Source organism: Neopelma chrysocephalum, unplaced genomic scaffold, assembly GCF_003984885.1.
Source record: "Neopelma chrysocephalum unplaced genomic scaffold, ASM398488v2 Primary Assembly neopelma1_61b, whole genome shotgun sequence".
Lineage (NCBI taxonomy): Eukaryota > Metazoa > Chordata > Aves > Passeriformes > Pipridae > Neopelma > Neopelma chrysocephalum.
The window spans coordinates 10,516,219-10,534,164 of record NW_020897717.1 but is presented as its reverse complement, the minus strand read 5'-3'; the positions used below and the strand labels follow the sequence as shown (position 1 = coordinate 10,534,164).

The window sequence follows — 17,946 nt, the reverse complement described above, 5'->3', positions numbered from 1 at the left end:
TATCATATTCTACCCTGTACTCCATACTGAAGTTTGATGTGGAAGTGGGGAGCTTGTGGAATTGTGTTGTGCCTTGTGAGCCAGAATCCTTGAGAAGTTTGTTGTGGGACTTGAGGACTTATTGAAGTGTACTGTACAAAATCTAAGGATTTGTTATCCACCTCTGCTTGCTGAAGTCTATTGTAGAATTTAAGGTCTTGTCAGCCAACACATTTTGAATCTAAACAGTGGGTTTAGATTCAACTGGTTGCTGGAGTTTTGGTGACTGTACAATAAAGCACAAGAGTTCCCTGACATATGGTCCAGTGTCTTTGTTCAGCCTGATGAGAATTTACGATGAACATCACTCCCCTACCAATGGGTTGTAACACCTTGGTCCCACCACTAGAATCCTTGCTTTGACACTGTATCCTTGTACATCTGCAGGGCAGCATTTCATCTATCACAGTTACAGTCATTTAGAGACAACAGAGCATCTACTTTCTCCACTAAGCGCTAGTGAAGAATAAACGGTGACCAAAACAGCTGAACTCTATCCCCTTCCAAAGCACTAGACCTGAAGCTGAACACTGAAGGTAAGCAGATGTTCTGCATCTGTTACTAGTGATTTTGATTTAGGAGAGTGGTATTGCAACAATGCTTCAGGAGACCAAAACTCAAAAGTCATGCGCAATTTTTACTCAGTGCTTATTCCGAAAAACCACACTGGACAACTTTGCCCAAATGTTTTGGATTGTTTGCACTGACAGGAACCAGATCCTGCCCAAACTTTGTGGGTTCTATTAGTCAAAGTGTGCAAACAGAAACGTTAGGAAAGGAAAGGAATTCTTAGATCCTGGTCTATACTCCTGGGGATGTGAAAGAGGAGGTAGAAAAAAAACCAGCAAAGTTATGCCGTGGAATCCTGGACTATGGTATGTTACATCTCATTGAGAACCTGCATTTTATCTTTATAGGAAACACTGTATGAATAAAAATATCTTTCTCCCAGCCCACTCTCACCTCTCTTTAGAAAGATGAGCTCTCTTTGAGTAACTTGAAAATCATAGATGGACAAAGTTATACATTTACCATAATGTTTCATGTAGCAAGTATTGTCTCAAAACATGAAACCTCTACACAGTGGTCATGACTACTTTAAATCACGTATTTTTTTCCTCTCCAACAGTCAAAAATAAAGAAGGATGTAATAAATAAAACAGTGGAAGGAAGCCAAAAAGGTATTTGTCTTCATGTTATTTTGTAGCTTACCACATCATACTGAAGATTTCAGAATTATACAATGGAATATTATATGAATTTGACTGCCAGCATAGAGTGGTTCCCTTCTCTTCCAAAAGTTTTTGTAGGAAGTAAATCTTCTCTTTTAATTATAGATTAATTTAGATGGGAAGTGGTTATACACACAAGAAAATTAAACTACCATCTATTTTATCTATGTCAATCACATTAAAACAAAAGTATGAAAAGTCTATGCAATTTCATCATGATGCCTCTCAAATTCTCAAACATGCTTTGTCAGTATTTTTTACTTCATGCTTGACATGGATTAGGAATTAATTTCTATCTGTTTTTTGCTCTATCATTTTCAAACCATGATGCATTATCCTCTCCCAGCCAGCAGTGCTTGTTCCTACACTTGGTATATGCTCAAATTCAAGATCTTGAACACAGTAGAATTCTCACCAAGGATGTTCCAAAAATATTTGGAAGGTGAACAGTTAGTCAAACAACAACTCCTGGTTCTGGGACAGCATCTGCTCTTTCTTCTCCACTTTCAAACATCATACCTATTTCTAAGGCATTTAGAAATATTAGAAATATTTTCTCTTTCCATTCTCTTAAAAGACTTTCACCTCAGCTTCTCCAGCATCCTTGGAGAACGAGGATTTGTACTATTGTTTGTGCTATTAGGCTGTTTACGATTATTCTTTATTTCTATTCTTAGTTCACCTTTCTCATCATAGATTTTGGCTTTTCTGGCAACACCAGTCATGCAAATACTGAAATAGCATCATTAACCCTGAAGATGTATATATTAAATGTTCATTACACATACTCTTCAAAACAAATCCCATTATATCTTGTTGACTTGTTAGCATTATGTTTTGGTTTTCATATGAGAAGGCTTTTGTGGTAATTAAATATTAGCTTGTGGCTAATATTTACCCCCACATTCCTCCAATATATGGTGCAGCAACTCTATTTTGAGATGTACCCTAATTTATCCTTTAGATTTAGTGCCACAGATAGGCTTATGTTCTACTAATCCAAGATCCTATCCGACGATTTCATTTCATGGAGTAGTAGAGTTACTACTTCCTTCCTTTAATTTCAAAAAATACTACACGTTTTTAAATATTAGGTTGGTGCAATTTCCCCTGATAGACAGCAAATAACTGAATTTATATTCACACATTTTATAAAATGCAGGTTGCATAATACAGCATGATGGCTATATTCCATTATGCTTCATTACTAGGATGAAAATTACTGACACAGTGGAGTTTTTCTCTTTAGTATTCTGTCATTCTAAATTATGATTGCACTGTAGGTTACTCTATGTAGTAAATAATCTAAATACAACTCCTGCCTGGCACCCTACTAACAGTGAGCAACAACTTTCTTCCCAGGTGGTCCTGGGGCCTTACTTAAATTCTAGCTAGGTAATGACATTCTGCCTGCCTGAGGTCTCCTTCAAACTTTGCAAATGTATTCTTCATTTGTCGTGATTTTGTAGTGGTGCCGCAGGCTATGGAACAGCTGCACTTGGGTACTACAGCAATCTTGGTACCTGAGTATAACTTACCTCAGCTGTTTTCCATACTCTTTAGAATCATGGGATTAAAACTGATAGAAAGTAACTTGGTGGTAGTGATGGTGGTGTTTGTTTTTAGTATTTAAAAATAGATAATTGAGTTCATCAGCTTCCTCAAGATGTAAACCTACTCATTCTTCAGCTGTAATGCTAATGGTTGGCAAGTTATCTAAAGTGTCTGACATTGCTTCAGAAAGCAATGTTAAATTAATTCTAGAGAAATGCATGTAATTGCTGATCAGTCTGAAGGAGCAGAGCAGGAATGAAAGTAAAACAAGGAGAAATCACCAGTAGGCTGGGGCTTTCTAATCAGTAATTCCAGACTGAAAATCCACATTCATGGTACACACCTTAAAGCAGTAAAAGTAGTATAAGACAAAGGATTCAATTAATTCAAGGAAAAGTGATCCTTCAATAAACAGCATATTTTGAATACATCATTTCAGCATGATAAAGTACCTAACACAAAGACAAATTCTAGTTCACTTTCAGAAATGGTGAACAGTAGACAGTGATTCAAAGGAGAAACAAAACTCTGCAAACAACAGAACTGCATCAGAGAATAAAGTTCTGTTACATGACACTAAAGGTTCCATTATGAAGGTAGTAAATTGTTTATGGCCAATCCAACACTATTACTCATGATTATGTTTACCCTTATGCTCTGTGAGGACTACAGACAACCAAGCAGGAGGAGAAAATTACTCCTTACAAACAAAAAGCTCATTACATTGGAACGAAGCAGATATTTTCCAAATTATTTCTGGGTGAAAAAAAAAAAGACCAACACAAAAGCGAGGGAAATATTCTGAACCCAGCTCCTTTTCCTAGGAGCTTGGAAGACTCATCTCTAATTCAGAAACCTACAGGGCAAATCCTGTCCCTTGTCTGACAGAGTTCTGCAAAGAGATTGTCCTCTTTAATGTGAGCTAAGCACTGAAGCATCAATTTTTTCTTTCTAAGATTTTGACAGATTTCATCAGGGCCTGAGAGAACTTTCCGGTCAAAACTTACATGCCTGCTGATAATTCCCAAATAAAAGCACAAAGACTTCCAATATCTGCGGTAGGGACTATTTACACTAATATGTTTAAGCGAAAGCATTGTTTTAGGTGGCAGTTTTTGAAAAAATCATTATATTTAATAGTTTCCTAATTTCCAAGCTCCAAATGAATCATCACATTGTCATATGTAAATAAATATTCACAGTATAGAAGTGATATTTGTGCTCGGAGAAAAGCTAAGGGTATCTCTGGCTTCCCAAATAAGCATTCTCAGTAATAACATATTGGATAACTGACCTAATTTTTGTAAATTATATCGTTCAGATATTGCAAATCTTCAATAAATACGCAAGTGTTGTGTCTAAAAAGACCTTACTACAAAATCAATCTTTCAAAAAAGGCCATTAACTAAAATAAGACACTTATTTAGAAGGGATATGTATGTCGTTGAGGCATTTTCTCCAATTTAATTCTTCATCAATTAATCTAATTCTCCATTCTAGTCCACCATTGCAAGTAATGGAAACTGATTAAAACCTGTAAAGCTTAACTAAATAAAGTATTTGTCTTTAGTAGTGGTACTTACAGTAAAAATTATGTCTTGCTTGTGGGTTCCTCATTTGGTGATGTAATATTCAGAAGTCACCATGCTTTTGTCTAAGATAAAGCATTTCCTTTATTGCTGTCTTTACAGAGTCTTCTGAACAAGTCATTTCGTCATAACATATTCTCTTCCGAAGTACACATATGTTCTGTCCCCGTATTTCCTGTCCAAAATACTAAATGCACAAATAAAAGTAAACTAGTAAGATGCTAATCATGATACATGGCATTTTTATCATGTTGTAAATTTTCATATTACTTTACAAAGGGTAGCTGATTGAATGGGTAAGGAGGTGCTTACAAACCTGAACCAAAATTACCTGATTCTCTTAAAAGATTGAGTAATTGTATCTGAAATGTTCCAGAAGGTTTAAAGAGAACATAGCTTCTTTACTCTGAATTAATGCATGAAAATTAGTGTTACCATTAATCCTTCCTTTCTTAAGCATCATTCACATGAAACATGCATATGCAGCATGGAGTCTAATTGCCACTGAAAGACCCCCAGGATGTTTTAGGGTCAGGTGTGCCTCAAAGTATAAAATTTGTTCCATTGTTTAAAGAAGGAAGATTTACATCGCTACAATTTCTTTTCTTATTTATGAGTTTCCTAAGGAGCAGTCACAAAATAGGCTATTAAGCATCTTTTCTCAACTGTATCAATAGTTATTGATTAGGAAATTGATGAGGGCTTAATGATTTAAGGAGGGAATAACATAATCTTTAGAGTTTGATTTTATTTTCTTTAACATTTTTTAGAAATTTGTCTTCCCCATCCCTCCTTCTTCCCCATGGGCTGCAGTATTATGAATATCTCAGATACACATTTTGAAAAAGGATCCTAATTTATTTAGCTCCCTACCTTCAGTTGCACACAGATTTGCTAAGTTCAGATGTCATTAATTTGAGGCATGTTGTTTATATTTTCATTGAATTCCTTAAAAGAAAATCATACGTTGTAGTTATTCCATATTCTAGAAAATCATATCACATAGGAATCTTACACAGAAACTCTGGTCTGTTAGTCATAATATTTGTAAAATACAGTTGTCACAGCAGTCACCTAACCAAGTAGACAAAGAATACTATTTTAGAGTAATGTGGTGATATGGTAGTCATGTAATCTTATTCTTAAATTTCTGACATATCATTTTAAATATTTGAAGATATAGTGAGGGATTAAGAGAATGAATGCAACCATCTCTCTCTTAAATTCTATGATCCATTTTTAAATATATGCATCCACAAAAAAAGGAATATCTTCATCAGCAAAAGAAAGTCTAGCTTGACCTCTGGGACTTAAATTTGTAGCCAAACAATTATGCATGCTTCATTTCCAGTACACTATTTATTCTCTGAATTCTTTTATGATGAACTCCTCTAGTCAACCAAAAAAAAAAAAACCAACAAAAAACCCCAAAACAAACAAACAAAAAAACTGAACACACCCTCCCCCGTTTCTGAAGGCTGTGTTACATAGAACTCATTCCCACTCTTATTCAATCAAAAAGGAACTTTCCTCATGAATTTCACAGCTTGGTAATCCAGGCTCAGACTCTGGAAACAGAAGCACATAGTGCTCATGGCCAGTCGTATGATGTCATTTCTTAAGATTTTCACAGAACCTCTTAATAGAGAGAAGTGCCATATGTGAGTCCCTGTGATAACACTTCAATAGTTTCACATATCTAACTGTCACAACTTTCCACCAGAAGCTCTAAAAATAGTTGATATTTTGCTTAAAGCCCTGAAGTCAGGCAAACATTTTAGAATACCAGGAGGGGGTTTCTTTGATTGTTAGTCTTTTTCTTGTAGCAAAAATTTGGAAATATGAATTGCAGTTGACAAAGACCAAACAAAATAAGAACACATAGTATTTTTTATTAACTTTAAAACTTACCAAGAGCCTGACAGATATGATGGAGATGCATATGCAAATTAAAGGAAAATCTGCTTTGCAGCAGATTTTTAGCTACTAATCACTAGTGCAAGGAGTTTCTTAAATCAAAGAATTTTTCTGGTTTTGTGCATTTTAGGTACAGGATCCCATCTACTCTGTAAGCAACTGCTTACAGTAACAGTTCTGATAGGCAACGCTCTTCTGCTCCAAGTGATACAGATCTTTTGTTTCAACCTTTTGTCTCTCTGAGAAAACAAACACATGCATTCTACCACCTAAGAACCAAAAAAATCAACCCCACAGAAAACCAAGACGTAGGAATTTTAGGTAAACAAATAAGTAAGAAGTTCTTGCAACTAAAAGAATCATCAAAGATGGTCAAAGCAAGCCTTGCACTGTGAGCTGAAAGCCTAAATTATCATGAGAGATTTTCCACATAGTATGTGTTTCTGCTCTAATTCTGTTTTGATTGGTTGGCTTTTTTTTCTACTGGAAAAACTATTTGTCTGGTGTATATGCTTATGAAAATGCTTTCAAGTGATCAATTCCCTTTACTTAAGCCATTTTTGATCATTTGGTTATTACACAAGCACACTAATTGCCTGTTGTCATTTCTATTAAGTTGTGTAACTCATTTTCCATGACCAACTGCCACAATTCCCTGTAAATCTAGTGTGCCTGCACTTGGGTACTGACAATAATTAGGAATGTATGAAATCAGTTCACTTTAATATGAGTCACTTAATGAAAATCTTTGAGTGTAAATCCAGAGTACGAGAAGAGTTTGACTCTATGCACCAGAAACTAATTGACAGGTTTTCTTGGAATTCCTAAGGGATCTCTGCTGGGTTGTCCACTGACAATTAGGGCAAATCAAATTATCTTTTCTTTGATAAAATAATGCAAATCTCATTTGTAGTCTAAGATTACGCAGCCATAACTCTGATATCACCTCTTTACAATCTTCAATTGTAGTAATTTGAATTTTCTAGAAACTGGAAAAACTATTACAGCTAGTAGATCTTATATTAATTTCCATTTTGTCCTTATTATTTCCTTCCTTTCTTTCCCCTACCCTTTTCTCTCCAACCTTGTCCCCAAAAACGTTTTTTTCAGGATCTCTTTAGTCTCTGCTGTCTCTTCTCCCATCTCTGATGGTCCAGAAGATCTTAGAATCATAGAATCATAGAATCAACTGGGTTGGAAGGGACCTCCGAGATCATCAAGTCCAACCCTTGATCCAACACCGCCGTGGTTACTAGACCATGGCACTAAGGGCCACATCCAGTCTCATCTTAAAAACCTCCAGGGACGGAGAATCCACCACTTCCCTGGGCAGCCCATTCCAACGCCTGATTACCCTCTCTGTAAAGAATTTCTTCCTAATATCTAACCTAAACCTCCCCTGGCACAGCTTAAGACCATGCCCTCTTGTCTTCCTGATAGCTGCCTGGGAGAAGAGACCAACCCCCACCTGGCTATAACCTCCTTTCAGGGAGTTGTAGAGAGTGATGAGGTCTCCCCTGAGCCTCCTCTTCTCCAGGCTGAACAACCCCAGCTCCCTCAGCCTCTCCTCACAGGACTTGTGCTCAAGTCCCTTCACCAGCCTTGTTGCTCTTCTCTACTCCAGCACCTCAATATCCTTCCTGAGCTGAGGGGCCCAGAACTGGACACAGTTCTCAAGGTGTGGCCTCACCAGCGCTGAGTACAGGGGAAGAATCACTTCCCTGGTCCTGTTGGCCACACTGTTCCTGATCCAGGCCAGGATGCCATTGGCCTTCTTGGCCACCTGGGCACATTGCTGCCTCATGTTCAGCTTCCTGTCAATCCAAACTCCCAGGTCCCTTTCTGCCTGGTTGCTCTCCAGCCACTCTGTGCCCAGCCTGTAGCCCTGCAGGGGGTTGTTGTGGCCAAAGTGGAGGACCCGGCACTTGGCCTTGTTGAATCTCATCCCGTTGGAATCACCCCAACTCTCCAGGTCCCTCTGCAGAGCCCTCCTGCCTTCCAGGTGATTGACACTCCCCCAGCTTAGTATCATCTGCAAATTTGCTGATGGTGGACTCAATCCCCTCATCTAAATCATCATTAAAGATCTTAAATAGAACTGGGCCCAACACTGATCCCTGGGGGACACCACTAGTGACCAGCTGCCAACTGGATGCAGCACAGTTCACCACCACTCTCTGGGCCCGGCCCTCCAACCAGTTCCTAACTCAGCACAGAGTGTCCCTGTCCAAGCTGTGGGTTGCCAGCTTTTTCAGGAGTATGCTGTGGGAGACGGTGTCAAAGACTTTGCTGAAGTCCAGGTAGACCACATCCACAGCCTTCCCCTCATCCACCAGGTGGGTCACCTGATCATAAAAGGAGATCAGGTTGGTCAGACAGGACCTGCCCCTCCTAAACCTGTGTTGGCTGGGTCTGATCCCTTGTCCATCCTGTAGGTGCTGTGTGATTGCTCTTAGGATGATCTGTTCCATAACCTTGCCAGGCACTGAGGTCAGGCTGATGGGCCTGTAGTTTTCCGGGTCCTCCTTCTGGCTCTTTTTGTGGATGGGCGTGACATTTGCCAACTTTCAATCATCTGGGACCTCCCCAGTGAGCCAGGACTGTTGGTAGATGATGGAGAGAGGCTTGGCGAGCTCTTCCGCCAGCTCCCTCATCACCCTTGGGTGGATCCCATCTTGTTCCATAGACTTGTGGGGATCCAAGTGGCTCAGCAGGTCGCTAACTGTTTCCTCCTGGATTACATGGGGGCTATTCAGATTCTTATCTCTTTCTACAAGCTCCAGAAGCCAGCTGTCCTCAGGACAACCTGTCTTACTGTTGAAAACTGAGGTAAAGAAGGTGTTAAATACTTCAGCATTTTCCTCATCTTTGATAACTATATTCCTGCCCATGTCCAATAAAGAATGGAGGTTTTCCTTGCCCTTCCTTTTGCTATGGATGTATCTGTAGAAGAACTTTTTGTTATCCTTCACAGAAGCGGCGAGATTAAGTTCAAGTTGTGCCTTCCTCTCTCTAATTTTCTTTCTACATGACCTAACTATATTCCTGAACTCTTCCTGAGTAGCCAGCCCTTTTTTCCATAATCAGTAGGCTCTCTTCTTTACCTTAATTTCCTTCAAAATCTCCCTGTTCAGCCAGACTGGTCGTCTTCTTCACCGGCTTGCCTTTCGGCACACTGGGACAGCCTGCTCCTGTCCATTCAAGACTTCCTTCTTGACGCACGTCCATCCCTCCTGGACCCCTTTGTTTTCAAGGGTTGTTTCCCAGGGTACACTCTGAACTAGTCTTCTGAATAGGCCAAAATCTGCCCTTCAGAAGTCCAGCGTAGAGGTTTTATTGATGGCCCTCCTTGCATCCCTGAGTATTGAAAACTCTATTATTTCATGGTCACTGTGCCCCAGACGGCCTCCGACCACCACATCTCCGACCAGCCCCTCTCTGTTTGTGAACAGAGGGTCTGGCGGGGGCCCATCCCTAGTAGGCTCATATACCAGTTAGAGCAGGAAATTGTCCTTAATACATTCTAGGAATCTCCTAGACTGCCTCCATATAGATAAATTTCAGGTTAAAAAAAAAATGAAACCAATAATTAGTTCCATAAGTTTATCTACTTTATGAAATGGTTTAGGCATATTTTTTTGCTTTAGTCTGTATTTTTGTCCATTTATCTGTAGTTTTTTTCCTGTGTTGATTGCAATTTGCAGTTGTGAATATACTGCATCAAAAGTCTGAATTATCAGTTCCAGTAGAGTTCAGTAATACTCTTAACTCCTCAAAATCGCTTTACCTCTCTCTCACTTTTCATTAAAAACTCCATGAATTGATTCCAAGTTTCTCTTTATGAGATATCCTAATATGAAAATACAGCCAGTTTTGACTGCTGTCCCACAAACACACAATTGCACAGCAATTTAGGCTTTTGAGCAAAATACATCTACCCTTGGAACAGACCCCAGAAACATTTTCTCTTATGTATCAGAGAAAATTTTACTGTGTCACACTGGCTGATACAAGACAGAAAACATTTGAAATTTCAAATGCCTTTCTGGATTTCTACCATAAGACATAAACCTGTTGACGTATTGTAACAAATACAACAAATTACTCAAATTGCCCTTCTCTGAAGAAGGTAATAAAAGACCTTCCTGCTGACAAAGTTCAACAAAGTTCAGATGCTTGCCTCACACCTAAGGCATGGAAAGTTACCAAAAAAGGTTGAAGGGGAAGTACTTGCTGGTCCCTTCTCACATCACAAGACAATTAACACCAGCTAGTTACTAAAAATACTAAGCTAAAGACATCCAGGTACTTCCTCAGCTGGAGTAACTGGCCTCAATTCCCAGTATCTGAGAAAATGGGCCAGCTCCAAACATAGTCCAGGTTCAAAGCCAGTGCACAGAGACATCCAAGCACACAGCAAAGCTGCTCGCTCAGTTTCATCCCATGAGTGCTCTTAGTCTGTTTCAGAGGAGATAAAAAAACAATCAGTCCTCCACATCTTCCTAAAGCCTCTCTCTCTCTCTTGCACCTGAAGGTATTTATGTCCTTTTCCTGCTTCAACACAAACAGATGAGTTTCAGGAATTGCTGGTGTTGATTTTAACCAAACTGTCTGACTTTGTGCTGAAATACAGTGAAGAGTGCTCATATACTGCCTTACAGTGAATCAGCTTTTAGTAAGCTGTTGTTTGCCACCTCTTAGCTTCTAGCTATCAGTTCTCACGTCAGCCACAATGCCTGAAAATTGTCCAATAGTTATGCTGTAAACCTGCTAACCCCTGAAATGGGCAAGTTTAGCATTTCATAACGCAAGCTCTAAATGAGCTTGGATAAATACACCAATACTGCATTCTTTGACTGAATCTGTGGCTGTCATGGTTTAAATGTGGACTGTTTTCCTTATTTAAATAAAGACATCTATATGCCATCTACAGGGATAAAGTCCACAACTGAGAGAGTGATATCATTATATTATCAATAAAATATTCAAACTAAATATTATTCTTATAAAATCTTATCAGAGTAATTTAATTCCTTTTGAAATCAATGACAAAGAACACAAAATCCCACATACAACTCTTAAGAGTTAGAAATATTAACTATTTTTCTAATTAAAAATTCACCTCCTTTCAAAGACATACGGACCCTGTCTAACCAATCCTCTGTGTACAGGTTCCATAATGCTTCTCTATTCAATCTCATATCATTTTACTGAGGCAATATTGACTCTATTCTATTATACAGATACAAATACTTGAGCAAAATAAAGTATCTTAAATGTGCCTGAACTGGATAGAACTGCTCCTGCATTATACTTCACCTGAGAATTACACATAAGTTACAGAAAAGTCATGCAATGCCTAAAAAATGGTGATCTAGGTAAAAGTGTGAACCCCTGTACCTTCAACAGCATCACGGGCAGAACTGTACTAGTGGCACCACTGATATCAGATATAACTAAACTATTCGAAATGATGACTCTTTTCATCTAAGAAATGAGAAACAGACCCACAGGAACTGAATCGCAAATTTGAGATGCAAAATCATATTTTTAAAGGTATATACATCTATGTACACGTGTTGGCACAAAAAGTATTATTACACAATAGGAATATCATACTACACTGACACACAACCACAGCTGCAGTGAAAGTAAAAGATGATGAACCCAAAACTGAAGAGAAAATTCTTTTCACTCAGTGTGACAAGAATTTAAAAGATCCAAATGAGTATAGGCATTTATGCGACTATTTTCATGTAGAAGGATATTCAGAATTATGTACTTGATATGAAAGTTGCAAAAGAAGTTAATATTTTGTAGTAATTCTTAATAAAATTTCTCTTTACTAATATTTAAGATGAGAAATCATTTAAGAAGTGTGAAAAAGCCACAAGACTCAGGCTGAATATGGAAAAATAGCACAAGAATAATTATGGAGAAATAGCAAAAGAGTGAAATAACAGAATCAGAAGGACTAAGAAACAAAACGAATTCTAAAAGCCATGATGGATAAAAAAAAAAGGCAACCAAAAAGAGAGCTCTATTAATACTTCAAAATTTAGTGAAAAACAAAGGAAAGTACAGATTCATTACTTCACAAGGCAAAAAGCAAACAACAGATGAGTCAGAGAAGGTTGAAGCCTAATGAAACAAGGAAGACTATGTAATTAATGTTGTCTTACCTTTCTAAGCTGGAGTTCCCCCCAAGAATAAGATGCCCCATGTCTCCATGGAAAATCTATGTAACAGTGAGGTAAGCATATTGGCAGTCACCAGGTTACTGTTAAAATAACATTTATGTTGTGGTCATAGAAAGATCCGGGAAGGAAAAATGAGCTATTGTGGCCATTTTACAGGGAACAGTGTGGCATAAGAATGTATTTGGCTTTTAGGGGAAAGGATAGGATTATGACAACTTGTGTTTCTAAGAAAAGCGCTCTCATCTTGAATGATAGTGCATCAGCCTCAGAAACGGCCTCCTAGCCAGCAGTTAGGGGAAGGAATGAGTGTTCATGAAAATGCTGCCAATTTGGAGGAGAATGGAGTATGAAAAGGGAGAAATTTGGGAAACCAACAATCCCATTCTGTCCTGTTTTAATCTGGCACAGCAGCTTTCAGCTATGTACTGCATTCATTTTTTCTTACAAGATCATCCTCCTCCAAAGAAGAGAGAAACAGCCTTTCCTTAAGCAGATGATCTCTTCATACATGCACACAGACTGCCAATTTCAACTCCGCCAAGGGTGGATTTTAAGAGCTGGGTTCTGCTTCTCCTGGATGAATAGAGTCAGATGGATGCTGTCTGCAGTTAGATCTGCAGTCTTGCTATGCCCAACAGGTCTGTAGAGACAGGATTAATTTGAAGACTGAGAGACTGTATCACTAGGAAAAGACAGCATAACTCAATATCCCTAGCATGAAAATGGAGTTATTTACTGTCACTTTTCAGAAACTGACTAGAACTTTGTTTCAATTATACAAGAGTACACTTCAGTTTTAGAAAATATGGGTGGTTTTGTATAGCTGAGGCAGATGGATGGCTGCTCTGTCTTAGAAAAACAGAAAAACAATACCCCATAAGATAATATTTAAATATTTATATATAAAATAGGTGATACCAGACACTCAAACATCTTGTACATGTCATTTGCATTCAATTAAGCTGTTTTGTTTGATGATGGAAATGTGGCATTAGGAAATTATAATGAGCCTTTCTGATGAGTCTGACTGCCATCTGAGTAGCATCTATGGGCAAGACTGGCTTCACAACTTGCTTCATCCCCATCACCCACTCAGCACTTCTGCCATAAGTCTCAATTCCACATTGCTACAGTAGAGAGGTGAAAAATCTTACCCGAGAAACATCAACACATAAATGGGATGAGCCAAGAGGTAATCCGATAGCTACATTTCTCTTTCAGTGCTGCTGGGCAGTGTATTCCAGATGGTGTGGATGCTGTGAACACCTCCAATTGCCTTCATTTAAAGGAAGGCAAAAGCGCCATAGTCCTTTGAAAAGGTCAACACTAGTAACTCTCTCAGTAATAGCATAAAGAAAATCCAAGATGTAAGTTGCCTATTATTAAATACAATGATTATGTTAATGGACAGCCACTACAGATGTACCTCAGCCTTTCTAATGATTTCATAACCATGAGGAGCAAAATGATTTCTACTTCCCATGGAGCACATGTGGCAGATTTAACAGTTTGAAAGATAAATAAGAACTGAGCTGCTAAATCCATACTAGCATTCAACATCCATAAAAATCAAAATGTTCTCCATTGCACTTAAACAGAGGGCATAAGATATTTTCAGGTCATGATCTGAAACATAATATAATCCTGGCCCAGAAGGTAAAAGGATTAAACAGAAATATTTCCAGTCGTTTCTGTACAAAGTATAGAGAATCACTGCTAAAAAGTGAATGTGCTTAAATCTGTATTCAAAATACCCAAAAGGACAAGGTTCTTCAAAGTTGCTGTGAATTGTATTGCTCTTCCATGGACTTATAGACAACTAGGCCTTATGGATATTTGGGTTCTATAAATAGGTTGTTGAAAGCATGCATTTCCTCCTACAACCACATAGTGAGATGGTGCTAACTGGTATGCTTGAGGAAGAGAATTTATTCTTCACCAATTCACCAGGTGAGGGAAGAGTCATGCTAAAAATGCATCCTGTTCCTGCTTCCTCCTGTCATGTTAGTTCCACAGTCAAGAAAAACTCTTATAAGGATACAGAAGTGTCCTCCTACTCCTGTGACACATAAACTTACGTTTCAAGGCCAGCAACAATCAGACTGGATGGGAAGAAAGAAATAGAGGCAAGGATGAATATAGGACTGGAATGCATATCTATTACCTGGACTGCAGCAATTTGGAAAAGCAAGCTGAAGACAGGGACAGGAAAATCACAGAAATTTTCATGCTTTTTGTCTGTCCCAAAGCCTTTAAAAGCTAAGATTGTTTCAATTGTCCCAGGGAAGGTTGAGGAATAAGCTGACAGGGCAAAGAAAGTAACCAAATTCAACTCAATTTTCTTGCCACCCCTCGTTATCAGAACAGGAGCAACCCAAATCCAACCTTAGCCCCAACCATTAACTTTTGCCACAGAAATAAATGTTCCCACATTGATGGAAAGCTTTACAGTAGCAAGAGAAAGACTGTTTGCCAACTTTTTTTAGCCTATACCTTCCCCCTGAAGTCGAAATTACCTATCTCTGACCTTTCTTCTCACCAACCTGTCATTTTACATGTTGTTTCTGCATTTCTTCCAAATGTTGCCAGTTACCAGAAGAAAAAAAACAAATCACCACACGTATTCCTAAATCTACCTGAAGGCACTAAATGTAACAATATCATAAAATGGTACCGATTACATTACATTAAAAATCCAAGCACCTAAAAGCATGAAAATGAATAATTAAGAACATCAACCTGCTGTCCATGATATTGCCACATTATGCCTATTTGAACATAACGCCATTTACTGTCACACCCTTATTGTTTTAAAAATATATAATTTTGTTTTCTTGATGTCAGTAGCTAAATGTGTTCACTGAAAAGAGTGGGTTCTGGGAGGAAGGTACATAGAAACAGAAAACAAAAAAAAAAAAGAAAGAGAAACATTACTTAGCTCTTAGAAATCAGTTGTATTGAATACTGCACCTTGGCTTTTATGGGGAATGAAAGACATGACACACCGTAACTTGAACCCATGATGCAATGGAGGTCTAGCAGAACAAGAAAATAAGCCCAAAATACAAAAACCATCAAATGCAGGATGATCATTTAGGCAAAGGATAGGACTGCTATAGAACAGCTTCTCCAGAAAAGACATTCTAAATTTGTGAATGACTATCCCCACCCCTAAATAATAGCATTTTCCACCAAATTTAAATTGCATCTAAGCAGGCCATGCTTTTGGAAGGGGAAATGAATCATCTGTTATTATTTTACATGAGATCATTCAAAATAGAAAGCTTAATCTGACCTCTTTAAAGTAAGAATGTTATATTTCGATCAGGTCAACCTGATGTTCTTGCATAAAATGAATACAAAAGAGTCGAATAAGCATTCATACAAATATTTCCAATTTAACAATTTCAGTTATCCATGTATTCTTTTTCTTTAAACTGTCAAGAGACATTTCATAGAGCTGAACACGGAAAATACATTTCAAAACCCCATTCTCAACTCTGAATTTCACATTCTCACATGCAGGAACTGAGACCTAATCTGAAACCACTCTCTTTTACAAGTCCGTGGGAACTGCGCCATTCACTTCACCCTTGTTAGAATATCACCTATATACCCATCTAACTTGGGGACTAAAACATCAGGGCTGAATTTTGCAGGTTTGCCATTGCACAACATCTTTTATTTGTTGCTATTTAAGCAGAAGTCCTTGAAGGACACAGAGACTGATCATGTTATTGGAGCCAATGTACTGAAAGGACACAAGAACAGCTTTGAAAGAATTCAGGTAGTATCTGGATAAACATATGAGGGAGATGAAACCTGAAGATGGATTTCACAAGCTCAAAGAGAACAGATCATACTGAATTATTCATCCAGCTCCAAACTTTGATTAAATCCATAGCTGGTGGCTGAGAGCTCAAGCCAACGCAGATTTACAACTGAACAAAATTTAATACCAGAAACAGTTCCATCAGTAATGTTGCAGAGCAAGCTACAGTTTCTCCTTCTCTCATTTTTGAGATACACTCAGTTAAGAACTTATTGTCTTGCTTATGAAAGAGGGGGGAGAAGAGGATTTACATATTTCTAACCTGTAGTTCAAAAACTATAGATGCCTTTTTACTTTATAAAAAGACACTTTTCTATAGCATTATTTTTTTGTAATAATAGAACTATATAAAATCAGGCAGTACTTGAAGTCAGTTTTAAGACAATATTAACTATCAGTCAATGAATATGGATAGTTTGTTTAAATCCTTGAAGCTGCCACAGGAGCAGACAAAAGTTACTTTCTGTCTTTTGGTTGGCCACATCTGAGTAGTTGCTATTTGCAACTGTGAAGTATTAGAACATGGCCACTGTAGGAAGCAGGATATCTGACTTGATCAGTCAATAGTCTAATATGATTCAGAAAGTCCTTGTCTCCTCTAAATCTCACAGAAATATAAATGTTACACAAGTAGGCTTGATAAAATCAGACTACTCTCATGGTGTCTTTCTAATGCACAAGGCAGACTGCTACTGATGTAACGAAGCATAAACTCAATCACGTCAAATGGTTCTTGAGAGATACAGCTTGTTATTTGTGTTCTGCCTATTCAGAGTTTTGTTCAGAGAAGCGATGTACTGATGAAATGTCACGGCTTTGCAGTCTCCCTTTTTCCTGGTGACTATTCCGTCTGAAGTTTAGTCTGTCAAACTGGAGGAGTAAGAGGCTGCAGAGTGTCCTACAAAGTGCCAAGAATTCTGTACCAGCAGAATGCATGCATATGTGTAATTTATACTGAAATGACATTTGGCATCCACACACCTTCCTGTGTTGTTTGGGGCACAAAATAAACAAACAGGAGGCATATTTGTTTTGCTTTTTTCAACGCAGAAATTAGAAAATGTCAGACTTGACTCGTGCATAATGCTTTCAAAGGATAAGATTCTCTAGGTCAGTTCTCCTCTTATTTCATTTGTTTTTCTACTGGCAGAATTATATTTGCTTGAATGGAATTGCTCTTGATCTACTCAAGTGGGAGAACAAAATAATCTAATTCCTTTGTCTTTTCCAAATCAGCGTTGTTGTGATACTCCCAATTCTTTCAACACTTCTATGATTTTCAGAAAATATCCTAGTACTACAGAAACTGATCTTCTTTAATCTGTTTTATCTTGGTCAAATTCCAAGCTTCATGTAATTTTTGCTGTTAATATGACCTCATTTCACAATAAGGCTTTGTACATTTTTTTCAGATCATAACCTTCCTTAATATAATTGCTATAATTGTACTTCAGCAAGAGCACTTGAATGGTTGAGAAAAATATCTTATTAAATCTATGATAAAGTAGGGGCTGAGCAATCATATGCTGGAAGGGGAAAAAAATCACCAGCAACTGCACATTACAAAGGTTGCAAAGTGCCTT

At 38.0% G+C, this 17,946-nt stretch overlaps 1 protein-coding gene across 1 annotated transcript in view; it reads right to left on the bottom strand.

Moving 5' to 3' along the window:
* KCNK2 (potassium two pore domain channel subfamily K member 2) overlaps positions 1-7,494 on the bottom strand; it is a 108,260-nt gene extending 100,766 nt beyond the window's left edge. Inside the window, exons 1-3 of the mRNA XM_027681940.1 lie at positions 7,401-7,494; positions 5,288-5,362; positions 4,409-4,601 (exon numbers count right to left, since the gene is read on the bottom strand). Of these exons, the coding sequence (XP_027537741.1) occupies positions 4,409-4,442 (34 nt within the window). The 5' untranslated portion in view covers positions 4,443-4,601; positions 5,288-5,362; positions 7,401-7,494. The remainder of the gene's footprint in view (positions 1-4,408; positions 4,602-5,287; positions 5,363-7,400) is intronic.
* Positions 7,495-17,946: the final 10,452 nt, after the last annotated feature.